The 16167-nt window shown below is 32.2% G+C and overlaps 1 protein-coding gene across 4 annotated transcripts in view; it reads right to left on the bottom strand.

Moving 5' to 3' along the window:
- Positions 1–1096: 1096 nt before the first annotated feature.
- LOC143222804 (GAS2-like protein pickled eggs) overlaps positions 1097–16167 on the bottom strand; it is a 51409-nt gene continuing 36338 nt past the window's right edge. The window contains exons 3-7 of one of the 4 annotated variants that reach the window (XM_076449868.1): positions 15138–15245; positions 10069–10162; positions 7847–7925; positions 5163–6543; positions 1097–1514 (exon numbers count right to left, since the gene is read on the bottom strand). In XM_076449868.1, the coding sequence (XP_076305983.1) occupies positions 5193–6543; positions 7847–7925; positions 10069–10162; positions 15138–15245 (1632 nt within the window). In that variant the 3' untranslated portion in view covers positions 1097–1514; positions 5163–5192. Of the gene's footprint in view, positions 1515–2113; positions 6544–7846; positions 7926–10068; positions 10163–15137; positions 15246–16167 lie in introns of those variants that run through there. The other 3 variants (XM_076449873.1, XM_076449878.1, XM_076449861.1) reach the window with 3 other exon arrangements.

Raw genomic sequence — 16167 nt, 5'->3', positions numbered from 1 at the left:
AGCTGATAATTAAGTAAAGCTTCGTTGATATTTTTGCTCCGAAGTTTCACTCGTTTTCAATAGATTTGAAACAACGGTGTCGCTGTTTTCATTAATTAATCATTCAGAACACTTAGAGCTATTCATGTGAATAATGAGAAAAAACTTTAAAATACAACAAGGACCACTGGGACACAACATGTTTTCGAACGTACAACGCTAAAAACTGAGTTTCGATACACTTGGTGGGTAGAGTACATACAGCCCATTATGTAGCTTTTTGTTCAAATCACAAAATAAATAAATTTACTGCCAGTTTAGAATGCGTTAAAAAGACATGAATTAAATTACCAAATCAATATGCTAAACTACTCGTTAATTCATTTAACGAGTTCATAACTCATTTACATAAATGGATTTTAAATTCTAATTACAGCAATAAAAGTTTAGTTTATAAAATAAGAAATTTAGCCAAGTTTAGTTTATAAGACAAGAAGTTCGGACACTGCGTCTGTAAGAGAACAAAGAGACAATTGCCTGGAAGAAACACCTCGAGAGCGGGCCTCCGTGAGCCATTTTATCGAAATTCTTTAGGCATTTGTCCTCTATAAAACCTTGGAGGATTCCGTTTTAAAGAGCCATAACTGAATCTGTTTCAGTTCAATGAGAGAGAGAGAGAGAAAAAAATAGAAAGAAACGAAACACTAGTTGAGAGTCATGCTATAAATGTTTCATTAAATTTGACCCAAAATTTTCAATCATTTATTTTAGGAGGGGTTGGAGTAATTCAAGCGATAACCCCAAGTATTTTGTTCGAGCCACACAAATTTTTAACCCGGCTTTGTTTCCAGGACTACCAATAAAAGTAAAAAGTAAACTAAAAAACTGTGTTTCAGTTTGAGGTTGCTAGTCGTATTGTGTCTTAAATACAGAATTACAGGAACCTTAATTTCTGGACAAACGTAATACAGATGTAAAAGTAACACTACTTATAGGGTTGTGTTGGATTATTTATTGTTTTATTTATGTATTAATAAATCAGTGTTTTAAGATAATACACAAGTTTATTTTCATGTCGACGTGTTTAGATAATATGCACACATACTTTAAGTTATTTTAAAATAATCTTTATTAACCTTTCTTCCTTGACAGTACAAACAACAAAATATACATCCCCGAGTTACTTGTCAGTTTACATGGGAAAACAAATATATATATATATATATATATTCTGAAACAAGTTAACAAACTATACTTTAAAAAATCCTCTGCTCAATAACTTACGTGTTAAACTTGAAAGTTTGAACACACTTAATACATTCTGTTTTTCCTTGTTCGTGATCTTATAGCGAATTTTACTAGCAAGCAGGAGAAGAATTTGGAAAGTATTCTTTGCCAGAGTTAAGGGCAAAACAGCGCCATGGACTATATATCTATGTTGTACCAGCCATGGAAATCTAACATCGAATTTTAGCATGATAAACTAAACTCAGTGTCACTGCTGAGCCACCAGGAAGCTTTCTTATCCATATGTCCTGTTGAAAAATAAATAAAAGTGAAACCAACTAAGTAATCCTCCTAAATTATTGTTCCTTCTACTAAAATAATTTTAAAATACTGTTTTATTATTTCTGGTGTCAGAGTTCAGTACGAAAAGTTTCCTCAACTAAATATCAATAATTATTTGTTCCCTTCACTCTATCCTGTATAATAGAGTAATCTGTCGAAAATTATTAATATATATTAAAAAAAAAACAGTATTAATTCCTATGACAAGATACATTAGCCACTACTTGTAAACACGAAAACAACAATACAATCAATTAAATCTATTTTTAGAACGCTTCTAAGAAAACTGATTAATTTTAGTCTGAATTTTGATGTAATGCTTCTTTTGTTATTCCCAAACTAGTTTGATTTTACAACTAAGTCTCGGGCAGTACTTTTTATATGATTTATCATCCATTTTCAAATTCAACCTATAGACTTCCTCATGAACTACAGTATTTTTTCCTGGTTATAAAATCAACCTTCATATATAATTACGAAGAGTGTGACATCAAAAGAACCATTATTTACGTCAATAATTCAACAAATCAGATTTGGAGTTGATATTGCCATACGTTTCGTAAAAACAAAACAACACGATAATATACAAGGATTTTAGAAACTTGTTAATACTACTGAAAATTAATACTATTTTTAAAATATAAATCGTCTGTTATATGTTTAAAATAATTGTAGTTTTCAAAATATAAAATATCTATGTAAAATAAGAAAAACAAGTCAAGAGAATGTCATTAAAATTATTGGTACTTGCATTTTTCTTTATTAAACATTAAAGGCGTTTAAAGTAAAAACATAGAATCAACTAAAGATCGAGGAAACTCATTACACACAAAAACACAACAAAAAACAAAAACATAGATTAAGAAACCTACCCTAACCCACGGATTCTTGGAATGTTACAAATATATAATTAACTGTCAATGACTTTCAAGAAACCAATTATAAGATTATATATAATTAACCTTTTTCTTGTCATAACTATGTTGAAATCTTCAACAAATTCTAGCACCATATACACACATATTCACTACCCTATTTACAAAAACATACTTATGAACACAGAGCAGTCATGGAAATTAAAGCAAACATTTCGAAAAGTGTATTACATTTTTAATACAGTAACAGTTGAAAAGTCGGTACCGTATTTAAAGGAAAGGCCAAATATTGAAATGGTACTAAAAACAAAACATGTTAGAATATCATTAGTTTCTGACATCTTCAAACATCAATCTCAATTATGTGCAAATACTTATTTTTATTTTTCGAATGATTGCAAAACGAAATTTAGTCGCGTGTAATTTAAATACACTTCAGTTGTATTATTAAGTACAAAATACAATTTAAAACGATTTCATTTTATAACAAAAGAGATAAAGGCTAATGTTGGAGGGAAAAATAATTTTATCCTAAACGTCAGGTCCAAAAAATCAAAATTTTCAAATGCAATTCTAACGTTTTTGGCGCAATTTTAAGATTTGATCTTTTCATTATAAAAATAAAATTGTGGAAAAGCCAATCTACGATATCTATTTTAGTGAAAAAAAATAAAATAATTATGCAAAACTTTTCTAATTTGATGGATTCAAATAGATGTAAATAAAGTTATGAAATGTCAGTGCTAGTGTATTTAAATCTGATGGAAAATTTCTAAACACTTACATTAATTCATGTTTTAAAATGCGCATTATATACCTGAAAAATAATTTGCCAAGTTCTATTGCTACATGAAACACTTAACCATAAAACCAACAAAGCAAAAGTGTTGGAAATTTTTAAACTTTAGAGAGTCCTTGAAGTATATAGTATTGCTTAGAAGAAGAAATAAAGGCAGTTGTTTTATCCATTATATAACGCCATGATAAAAACAGGCACAGTTTTCATTTCTGCTATATTTACAGTCAGTTACTAATGTCGTTAAACGCCTTTTAATTCATCTATCTTCATCTTAGAAGTAAGAATTATAAAAACAAAAATATCTGAAGGAAAAACTTCTACAATAACAACAAAACTTTGGTTAAGTCTTTTAAACTTCTGTTTAATGAAACCTAATATTCAAATGTTTTTATTTTATATAAACGGGATCATGTGATTATTATAAAAGTGTCTTTTGATGGAGAATATATGGTAGACAATAATACAATCGAAGGAAACAAAATATACTTCACTATCCACAGGAAAATTGCTCAACGATATCATAAGCTATTAACAACCATAATATAAATTCCAGTTTACCCACAGTGTCTTCACATTAATTATTTTGAGAAAAATGAATATAAGATGCGATATGAAGGCTGTATACCTTGGGGAATAAAGTCATTGTTAATTCAATGTACCTAAAATATTACAGCATTTTACTATATACATTGCTATCTAACAGTTTAATCCGTTTAAAAATTACAATAACTGACGAGAATACGCTGAGCCTATGGACAGACATTCATCATTATCTCCATATGTACAAACCTAAACATCTAATCGATGCAGCCATGACGTTATCACACATTGTGATCATAGTTCCAGACTGTTACAGATTTTGAAATTATGTCGTTCTGTAACAAAAGTTATAATAAAGTGAACCCTGTATACATATCTGAATTTAATTATAAATCCTTTCATGATATATGTCTACAAAGAGAGATGCGGGTGGTGATGGAGAAAATTACGAGAAATTTCAGAAGATATTACAGTTCACAAGTAAAGCGTTTAAACACTGTTCTAAATTTTGCAAACTAAAACAGTTTATGATAACAAAAATATATAACTGACATAATTTTCAACCAGTTGTTAAGTCTAACTGAATATCGTGTACAAATAGCTAATATATTTGTTATTGAAGTGCAAAGCTACACAGTGGACTATTTACGGTTCGAGCCTTAAATTGTTTCAAGCTTATAAGTGCGTAACGGTTTATGACGCTAAATTTAGTGTTCAATACTCGAAGTGGGCACAGTGCGGACAACCTATTGTGCAACTCTGCGCTTAAAACAAAACAAACAAACAAATACTTAAAAGACGCTACATTTATTAATACACAAAAATGTCTGAGTAAGATTTAAGGTTTGCCACTTCTGCTTAATATAGTCACTCTCTGCAGTGGACAACCGGAAACTGATTTATGAAACATATTACACTCCAAACCATTTTTTCATCACTATCGCCCTTGAACGTAAGAAATCATTATAATTTAGATTTTTAACGTTATTGGGTAAAAGGCTAACACGTCATCCAGTGTTGCATGATGTTGTCTGTGATTGATTTTATAAAAGCTAAATATCGTATTTCCAAATGAAATTTATGGCGGAATCACTGAGCAATAGTTTACTATTGTAATGTAGGCCCGCTGTTCTTTGTCTACTCTGATTCTTTTCAAAGAATCTTGGCTTTCTATTCAATTTAAAACGTTTAGTAACATTAACTCATTATTTCATATTATGTTCAGATGGAAGACCTTAGTTTGTGGTATCGAAAAAAAAATCTTAGAGTATCTGTGCGACAAAAATCTCAATCACTGACCGCTGTAAGATAAGCGATGATTCTAAATTTAAGATTTTTAAATCTTATTTTATAGAAAGTTACTAAGACAAAAAGCTCTTGGTCAGATAATGTTTCAGCACCTCACCGAGACGTAGTTTCCAACATTACTACTATTCACGTTTGTTGTATCTAACGGACATTGGGATCTTTGAAGAACCTAAGCTATGAGACCTGGACTTAGGAGGGGAGGGTTGTAGAGGATTAGCTCCTCGACTTGGAGGTCTCTCATCAGGTAGAACTCCATACTTGTCAGTAGACTGTACTCGCTTCTGGTTATCGTCAATAGAAAAATTCATCAACTGTCCTTCCTTTAGCTTTTTTTCCACTTTTGCTTTATAACTTTCAATAAATTTTTCCATTTCAGCCAAAAAATCATGGTCTTTATCAAAGTCCACATCCTTCAGGAGTTTCTGGACTTTATCTGGAGACAGAAGTGGTTTTTTGACTGAAGTTTTCTTCTGAGGAGGGGTGTACCTAGTGCTGTTAGAATCAGTGCTTCTCATCCTAGGAGCCGGGGACCTTGCAGGTGATTGAGATCTTGCAGATGGTGGTTTGAAAATATCTGAACTGAGAGAAGTCCTTGGAGAACGCTGACGGAATGTCCAAGTTTTATAAGCAGACTCTTCTTTAGATCCGATATTAGATGTTCTAGGAGCCCTGTAAGAATGCCTGCCGAGAGTCCCTCTGTTAAAAAACAACAGTCCATCTTCTGTGGAATCGCTACTGTGAGAGCGGCTTCTACGCATACCAAGTGGATAGTTTGAAGAATCAGATGATCTTCTTCCTTTTCTAATGACCTGTACAGGAGTGCTGTTACTTATCAGAGGTGTTCTCACCTTGTCGTTGTATCTTCCAGGATACAGATTTTCTGAGCTTTGAGATTTCTGATTTATACTCAGGGTCTCAACGGGTTGATCAGGATAGTATGGAATTTTTGACCTACCTCCGGATCGGGAAGTTGGGACTTTGCAACCAGATCCAGGTACGGGGCTCCTGGAATCTCTGGGAACTTGAGGAGCACTCATACGTCTCTCTGTGAAAGTTCCTGTGCATTCAACTCCATTCACAAGACCATTATCATATTTAGATACTCTAATGAAAGACTCTTCCCCATTTTCTCCAAGTTTCTTTATCTTTAGTGGGGTTGGTTTCTTTTCCCGTCCTCCACCTTCGACCTCACCATGCTCAGCACAATCTGAATGACCTACATGATGACCATAGCCATTCATTTGAAGTGGCTTTAAACGTCCTGCTAGCTTAGTGGCATCTACTCCGAAATTCGAAGACAACATTTCTTCACTATTTTGAGAGGTTTTTAAAGGATCCTTGGTTAAGTCATCCGCGTCTTTTTGGGATGGATGTGGGGAGGTCGAGTTTAACACACGGCGGCGAGTCTGTGGAGAAGAAGGAAGACTTTGTGGCTTCGAAATGTGGAAGGTGGGGAGGTTTGGTTCATTCGGTCTGGAAGGAAATAATTTGCATTCCTTTAGACATGAATATTTAAATCTAAAGTTTCAGATATCAAGAACATCTATGTAAGGAATTATCATGAGCGGTAAATGTCATTAAGACATCAAATCGTTATGTGTACCAGTGCAGACATAGCTTAAAGATAAATATATGTATCTCTTTAAAAACAAATGAACAAACTTTTTAGTCGCAATTCAGATGAAATTTGAGTAACAGTGATAACTACTTTCTAACACAACGTTAAATATTTGATTTAATTCAGAAATTTAGTAGAAGAATATATAAAAGTTTATGACGTAGAGTCAGGTTATAATAAATAACAAAGACCTGTTTCTGAGACCTGATAGATTTCTTGGGTTTTTAATTTGTACACAGAAACTGGTTTTTATGGAACTTTCTCTCGAATAATGGTTTGGTTAACATTGTTCAGTAGGTTTAACTTACGTCTTTTTTCCCGCAAAAGTATAGTTTCATCTTATTTACTTTGATTTAAGGAAGAAATAAATGGATGTCAGACAAATCAAGCATGAGACAACGGAAAATAATTTAGATTGTTTTGGAATTTCGCACAAAGCTACTCGAGGGCTATCTGTGCTAGCCGTCCCTAATTTAGCAGTGTAAGACTAGAGGGAAGGCAGCTAGTCATCACCACCCACCGCCAACTCTTGGGCTACTCTTTTACCAACGAATAGTGAGATTGACCGTCACATTATAACGCCCCTACGGCTGGGAGGGCGAGCATGTTTGGCGCGACTCGGGCGCGAACCCGCGACCCTCAGATTACGAGTAGCACGCCTTAACACGCTTGGCCATGCCGGGCCCAAATAATTTAGAATCAAAGTATGAAGAGAATTCTTTGTTTTAGCAACTCAAAAAAATTAGGAACTAACATAAACATGTGAAAACTGTCTTTTCTAGTCTGAAGTACCTATAACAACTATCCTAAAGTGTTAACATTTCGAACCAGGACAGATGTTACAGTTTCTAAGAAATTCAGAATTGTTTACGATTAAAATAAATTATTTTTACTTAGTTGCTATTAATATAATAGTATTCCAAATACAATTTTGAAGGAGGTTAATAACATTATCGTAAAACTTTAAAAATATTTTATTTGTAAGTTAGTCCCTAAGATAACATGTTTTCCTTTTGATTAATGCATGATAAACTCAAAAGGTAAAAGAATAAGGACTAAGTAAAAATCAAAGCACAGTGCTTCCAAAACTATTGTTCGTTTTAACACGACAGCTTATCTTATAAGTTACAGAATGAACTCCATTTCTCTCGTACTAACCGGCTATAAGTGACCTGCATGTTGGGTGAACCTTTTCCGGGTAACATGGTCAGTTTTGCTGATGTCGAAAATCGGTGCCCTACAAAAACATTAAATATATCTTCAAAGAAAACCCATGCGTGAGTAGATGTCACAACATATAGAAGCAAGAGTTAATTTATCACTGAAGCATTGTAATAAAATATGAATATAGCATATTAAAAGGCCTATACGAATCTCAGAAACAAATAACAAATCATTATATGACATTAAGCCGCTGCGAACTTAAAATATTGCATCTTGTTATGTGTTAAACATTAATAAAAATAACAAGACAACATGAAAACAGGTTCATGAAACTATATAATATATGCATATGTTTGGGAAATTGACATTTGCAGACGAAATCATTTCGAAAGAAAAGACCACACTCTACTCTCCCCAGTCCCTAATTTAAAGATAATCTTGAGGGCTAAAGGTTGGGGTTCAGTATTCGTTTGTTTGGTTTGAATTCGTCGCAAAGCTACAAGAGAGCTATCTGCGCTAGCCGTCCTTAATTTAGCAGTGTAAGACTAAAGGGAAGGTAGCTAGTCATTACCACCCACCGCCAACTCTTGGGCTACTCTTTTACCAACGAATCGTGGGATTGTCCGTCACGATTTTCAGCCCCCACGGCTGAAAAAGAGAGCGTGCTTGGTGTGAGGGGGATTGGAACCTACGACCCCAAGATTACGAGTCGAGTGCCTTAACTCGACTCGTAATGCCGGGCTTCAATATTCCTAATAGCAAATAGATCATTATGTAACTTTGTGCTTAATCTCACATATATAATAGAAAAAAAAAACACCTAAATAACCCTGGTATGATACCAAACTGGTATTAAAATTAGTTCTTAGTATTTCTAAAACGCTGCACTTCCTTGAGTGAATTTTGTACAGTCACGACAGTCAATAATTATATAGCCTATACTGCTTGTTAGGATCAGTTAGTAAATTACATAGAGTTATGAAAATGGTAATACAGGCTGTACTGATTGTTAATATCAGTTGGTGAATTATGTAGAGTTATGATGATAATAATACAGGTTGTACTGACTGTTAGGATCGGTTGATGAATTGTAACAATAATGATATAGACTGTACTAACTATTTCTACATCTTATTTTTCGTACTTAATAAGATATTACTTTCGAATGAAGATTCTATATATAAATAAACTGAGTTTATTTTTCATTAACAAGAACTGAATGGTTGAACTGGATATTTTAATGATAAATCAGCGAAAAGGCTAAAAGATATGTTTACTTTCAGTTCAAGTCACCTAGAGCAGAAATAAGTGAAAGGAAACATTTTTAGGTGTGTGTGTGTGGTTTCTCATAGCAAAGCTACATCGGACTATCTTCTGAGTCCACCGAGGAGAAGCAAACCCTGATTTTAGCGTTGTAATTCCGTAGACTTACTGCTGTACCAACGGGAGACTATTTTTAAGCTATACAATTTATGCTGTATTTTTCTTTATTTATCTACATAATTTATATGATCATATCTTTGTATATATGTCTCCACATGTGCTGATATAAAATTTGGTAACCACAGGACTAAATGCTGATATTTAAAGGACATTTACAGCTTCACATCTGGTTTCATGTAAAATAATAAACCACAAGAGGATGTGCACAATTGTTCCACTCCCCCGAGTAAGTGGTAAAAAGAGCGCAGATAACCTACTGTGTAGCATCACGCTAAACCATACACACTCATGTGTGTTTTTCCTTTTATTTTTCACATTTAAAAAATCGCTAGAACCATTACACTGTATGTAAATGGAAGGGGAGTTTGATATTAACTCTTTAGTCTAGCCCCGGTCTTCACATTACTGTTAAAGCAGGGACAGTTCCACAAATCATAAAACCAAATTTACATGAAACAAAAGTTAAACAATCACAAAGCCGACTGAAAACTACGGTATTATAATTATCTTTGTTTATTATTTTACCAGTTGGTAATATTTCAAATGTTTCACGAAAACTACATAGGCTTAATTAAATTTTAGTTCTTTATATGTGATTATCATGTTTTTAGATTTTTGTTTTTAGAAAGGATATGTGTTGTCTTTTACGATTTTTTTAAATTTGTAAATATTATTATATATTTTCATAAAAATTAGCATTAATTAAGAATTTTTATAATTTTCTTATCACTTTATTAGTTTATCAGCTCGCTATATTACTATATTTAGCTTACCTGATTTACATCGACAGGGGTCGTGCTTGTCAAGATAATGTTCTAAAGTATCCCATCCACCACCAACACGAACCATCACGTGATTTCGAAGGATCTACCACCGATACGAAATATTCATGAAGATTATAAGTACTAAATATACAATATAAAAAGCTGTCATATTTTAATAAGGGTTACATCACGTGATTTTCACGTGCTAATTATTAAAGAAAGTGTAAGTATAGATCGAAAATCTACACAATATTTTAAACAATATGGTGTAATAATTTCGTCTTGCAGTATCACGTAAAGCATCTGTGTAAATAACATTATCCGAAGAAAATCTTATGGATATTTTAACTACGTATTTTATTTCACTTTGTGAAGTTCCCTGGTGAGTTAGTGGTAAGTTTACAAACTTACAACACTAAAAACCGACGTTTGCAGTTGACAGAGATCAGATAGCCCATTGTGTAGCTTTGGGATGAAAACGAACACTGTAAAAACGTTAATAAAAATGGTCCATCTGTAAGTAAGTTGTGTAAATAGAATTCAAACAACTGATAGTTTAGTTTCGAAAGATGTCTTTCGAATTATTGCAATGCATCTTGAAAATATTTCCCATACCGAAAAGTTAATTGCAAATATTATATTTGTGTATTTCTATTGTAATTTTATGCCATCGAAAGATAACTGTATGTAAACAATACGCTATTACTGCTATTTAGTGGCCTATTCAGTAATAATAAATAAAGATTCATATCAGTTTTCTTGAATACTGTCATCCAGTACAATAAAAATATCTTTATTTGAGCATTCTTTAGACGCAATTTGTTCATGCGACGTGAACGCAAATACCACCACCACCAACAACAATAAACAAAAAGACATTTTCGGAACAACGTGGAATGTTAAATATAATCTTACTGATAATGAATATCATGTTTTTTGGTTTTTCTTAAAGAATTATATTAATCTTTGCCATGGTTGTCAAACAAAGTATACTACTGCTTGTTAGGGTTATCAAATAAGGTGTACTGCAACTTGTCATGGATTTTAAATAAACTATATTACTGCTTGTCTTGGTTTTCATATAAACTATACTACTGCTTGACTTGGTTTTCATATAAACTATACTACTGCTTGTCTTGGTTTTCATATAAACTATACTACTACTTGTCTTGGTTTTCATATAAACTATACTACTGCTTGTCTTGGTTTTCATATATACTATACTACTACTTGTTTTGTTTTTCATATAAATTATACTACTACTTGTTTTGGTTTTCATTAAACTATACTACTGCTTGTCTTGGTTTTCATATAAACTATACTACTGCTTGTCTTGATTTTCATATATACTATACCACTACTTGTCTTGATTTTCATATATACTATACCACTACTTGTCTTGTTTTTCATATAAATTATACTACTGCTTGTCTTGGTTTTCGTATAAACTATACTACTACTTGTCTTGGTTTTTATATAAACTATACTACTACTTGTTTTGGTTTTTATATAAACTATACTACTACTTGTCTTGGTTTTCGTATAAACTATACTACTACTTGTCTTGGTTTTCGTATAAACTATACTACTACTTGTCTTGGTTTTTATATATACTATACTACTACTTGTTTTGGTTTTTATATAAATTATACTACTACTTGTCTTGGTTTTTATATAAACTATACTACTACTTGTCTTGGTTTTTATATAAACTATACTACTACTTGTCTTGGTTTTTATATAAACTATACTACTACTTGTTTTGATTTTCATATAAACTATACTACTACTTGTCTTGGCTTTCATATAAATTATACTACTGCTTGTCTTGGTTTTCGTATAAACTATACTACTACTTGTTTTGGTTTTTATATAAATTATACTACTAATCTTGGTTTTTATATAAATTATACTACTACTTGTCTTGTTTTTTATATAAACTATACTACTACTTGTCTTGGTTTTTATATAAACTATACTACTACTTGTTTTGATTTTCATATAAACTATACTACTACTTGTCTTGGCTTTCATATAAATTATACTACTGCTTGTCTTGGTTTTCATATACACTACACCACTACTTGTCTTGTTTTTCATATAAATTATACTACTGCTTGTCTTGGTTTTCGTATAAACTATACTACTACTTGTTTTGGTTTTTATATAAATTATACTACTAATCTTGGTTTTTATATAAACTATACTACTACTTGTTTTGGTTTTTATATAAATTATACTACTACTTGTCTTGGTTTTTATATAAACTATACTACTACTTGTCTTGGTTTTTATATAAACTATACTACTACTTGTCTTGGTTTTTATATAAACTATACTACTACTTGTTTTGGTTTTTATATAAATTATACTACTACTTGTCTTGGTTTTTATATAAACTATACTACTACTTGTCTTGGTTTTTATATAAACTATACTACTACTTGTTTTGGTTTTTATATAAACTATACTACTACTTGTTTTGGTTTTTATATAAACTATACTACTACTTGTCTTGGTTTTCGTATAAACTATACTACTACTTGTCTTGGTTTTTATATAAACTATACTACTACTTGTTTTGGTTTTTATATAAATTATACTACTACTTGTTTTGGTTTTTATATAAACTATACTACTACTTGTTTTGGTTTTTATATAAACTATACTACTATTTGTTTTGGTTTTTATATAAACTATACTACTGCTTGTTATGGCTTACGAATAAAGTATATGGCTGCTTGAGCAAGTTGTACTCTTTACACAGAATAAGAAATTAAAATTTCTTGCGATTTTTAAAAAATAACTAATGGGGACATTCTAACCACTTTGCTTAAGCTTTAGACTTCATGTTGTGTATTTACATATATATATAAAATATTACGTGATATACAGATGTTAAACTTAAATTTTTCTTATGCAATTTTTGCACCATATATATAATTCAGTTCGGTTTTTATTTTTCTACATATTTTTACACAATAGACTATTTGTGCTCTGTCCACCGTGTATATCATCAAAACACGGTTTTCAACGTTATAAGCTTTCATACTTGCCGCCGAACCGCTTAAAGGGCTTCTTGTTTATATAGTTATTATTCACACCGTAGTTGCTTGCTTATTATAGTGGCCCCTTAGTAGTTTAGCGGAAGGTTTAATGGTTTAATACGTTAGCCTCCAGGGTTCGAGTTGACAGAAATCCAACATAAGAAAGCACTAAGAGTTCTTCTGATGCAATTACTTTTGAAATCCAGTAATAAACAAATAGTGAAATTTTAATATAAGTTGAATTTTTATTTTGTCTCTACAATGCATCAGTTTACATTACTTTTAACAAGATTAAGTTAATTGGCTTATAAGTCCGTAAAAAACATTCGTTACTATTATACGATTAAAGTTACACTGTGAAGTATGAAAACTTAATATCTTGCTTCAAAGTAATTTTACAATTGACGAAAATGTTTTCTGATTACTGGATTTAAAAAAAAAAACAGTTAAGTCAGAAGAAAGTTTAACCTTACTTTGTCAGATTGCTCACTTTTACTGAGATGCTTTCATAAATGAACAAGATATTCTAAAATCACGGCCAATGTATATGTCATCTTAATAGAAAGTAAGATAATAAAAGTTAAAAAAAACTAACGTAACAGTCAACTCGTTTTTCAGGAAAGTGAAGACGAAGTAAGAGTAAGAAATTAAGTATTTAAAAAATACAGAAATTATACCATGTAACACAAATTTTGTTCCTGGATAGCGTGTGTTATTTCTTAATTGCTTATGTTGTAAAAGTACAGAAAATGGCCATTATTCTCTTCAAACTTTGCTTTTGTGATCTGGAAAATGAAATTTAGAAATTAGCCTATACACTCTTTGGTAGCGGCGTTCAAAGTCCAGTATATCTTGGTGAAAGCGATCACCTTGCTCCTCTAACTATGCTTCCATTTTCTCCTTGAATTTATTAAGATAAGAGTGGGATATGGAATTTCAAAGCTATCTTGTAGCCTATTTTGCCGTAGTTCTTCACCAGAGCTTCAACCAGTTCCACATAATTTTCGACCTTGTGACTGCCCAAGAAGCCCCGATCCACTACGGCAAAGCTGCTCCAAGCTTTTTTTTTTTCCTACTGAGCTTCGTAGGAAATTCTGTGCACTCCAGGATCTTCCTTATTTGTGGTCCAACGAAGACACCAGCTTTGACATTTGCCTCAGACAGCTTAGGGAAGAAGTCTCAAAGGTACTTGAAGGTTGCAGACTCCTTATGAAGAGCTATGACAAATTGTTTCATAATACCCAATTTTATGTGCAATGGTGGGAACAACACCTTCTGGAGGTCCATTAATGGTTCACACTTGACATTGTGCCTCCCAACAGAGAACTTGGTTCATTGTGGCCAGTGTTACCTGTTGTAGTGCTCTGCAGTGTCCCTGCTGTCCCAAAGACAAAGATAACAGGTAAACTTGGTAAAGCTTTCTTAGAAACTCATCAGGAATGCCACCATTTTGAAGTCTCTGATAACTTCCCAGCCATACTCATCATACGTCAAGGCTTCTAGCAAGGTCTTAACGTTGTTGTATTCCTCTTTAAGGTGCATCAAATGAGCCAGGAGAAGAGACGGATACTTATTCCCGTTATGGAACAGTACCGCTTTGAGGCTTCTGTATGAGTTATCAATGAAGAGGCGCCACTCGTTCGAGTTACAGGCAGTTGCAATTGCCTGGCACAGACCGGATACATTGTGGCAGAAGCAGAGCCCATCTTGATGAGTGAAGAAGCTTGAAAAATGTCGGTGACGCTTCCTCTGACTTGCGACTTGCACTTGAAAATTCTTGTAATTTCGAGAAAATTCTCTATCAGCTACTCAGCACTGTATCTACCTGGAATGTTCTGGAAAATGGGTAAATTTGAATATTTCGTTACTCAGGTCACAAAAGCAAAGTTTGAAGAGAAAAATAGGTTTTTTCCATTTACTTTAGGCATAAGCAATTGAGAAATAACACTTTCTGCTCAGGAACAAGAAAAAGTTAAAATTTTGTTACATAGTGTAATTTGACGATACAGGCAATGGGAATATTGTACTCACCCGGACAAAAATCAGCACCTTGGTGTCACCTATCCTGTACTTGCCTTCAGACACCCTGATCATGGGAAACTGAGAAGGACAGGTACACCTGCTAAGAAGGTCTACTACCTACGAAATAAAGGAGTATTTTACTTCATATAAGTTTAGGTGTTACTTTGAATTCATGTTATCTATATCATATTACAGAGAAAATAGATTTCAGTACATAAGGTTCTAAGTAAATCTCACATCAATTGTAAGGGAACTAGAAAGACCATTGCACTAAATATGAAAGAAGTAATTAAATGTTAATACAAATACGTGAAACTTCCAAGAATAAATACATATAAACTAATCAAACAATTGCAAAATATCCTAATCATTGAACAAAACAAGTTAACTAAAAGTCCATACCATTGACGAAAAGTTACCTAAAGCAACAGTTTTGGTTTTAACATTTGTACTTAATATGTATATTTAGATAATCTGGCAAAGTATTTTTCTAATGGAAGTGAATATTTTGGAAAATTCATGTAAGAATTAACTTCATTTCGTCTTTAACGCTACTAATATTACTTTATATGATCTGTTATAACAATATTAAATTTGAAAATGCGTGCGAACGTTATTATCTAACTGCGCATTCTCTTAGATTATTTTTGACGGATGTAAACGAAACGCAGATGCAAAAATACTTTAGTAGACAATTTGTACAAAACTATATTAAAAGGTTATCAAAGACTTTAAAACGGTCTAACGTTAGGCCGCAGAATAGTTTTTACTGATAATAATAAGTACGGTAATGTGTAGTCCTAGCTAAAGCAAAAAAAAAAAAAAAAAAGTACACAGGGTACAACGTTAAATTATCTCTTTATCACATTTCGGTTGTACTTAATGAAAGCTTATCTAAATGTTAGGCCTAAAACAAGAGGACTTGTGTATTTCGGGGTGTACAGTTAGAAAACCTGTATTTAAAGGATTGCTGTTGCAATAAAGGTACTAATTTTACTGAAGATATTTTGCAGGTCTTTGATAATGTATATATTCACAA

The sequence above is a fragment of the Tachypleus tridentatus genome, chromosome 1 (assembly GCF_004210375.1).
Source record: "Tachypleus tridentatus isolate NWPU-2018 chromosome 1, ASM421037v1, whole genome shotgun sequence".
Lineage (NCBI taxonomy): Eukaryota > Metazoa > Arthropoda > Merostomata > Xiphosura > Limulidae > Tachypleus > Tachypleus tridentatus.
This window is presented reverse-complemented; position numbering and strand designations above follow the sequence as displayed.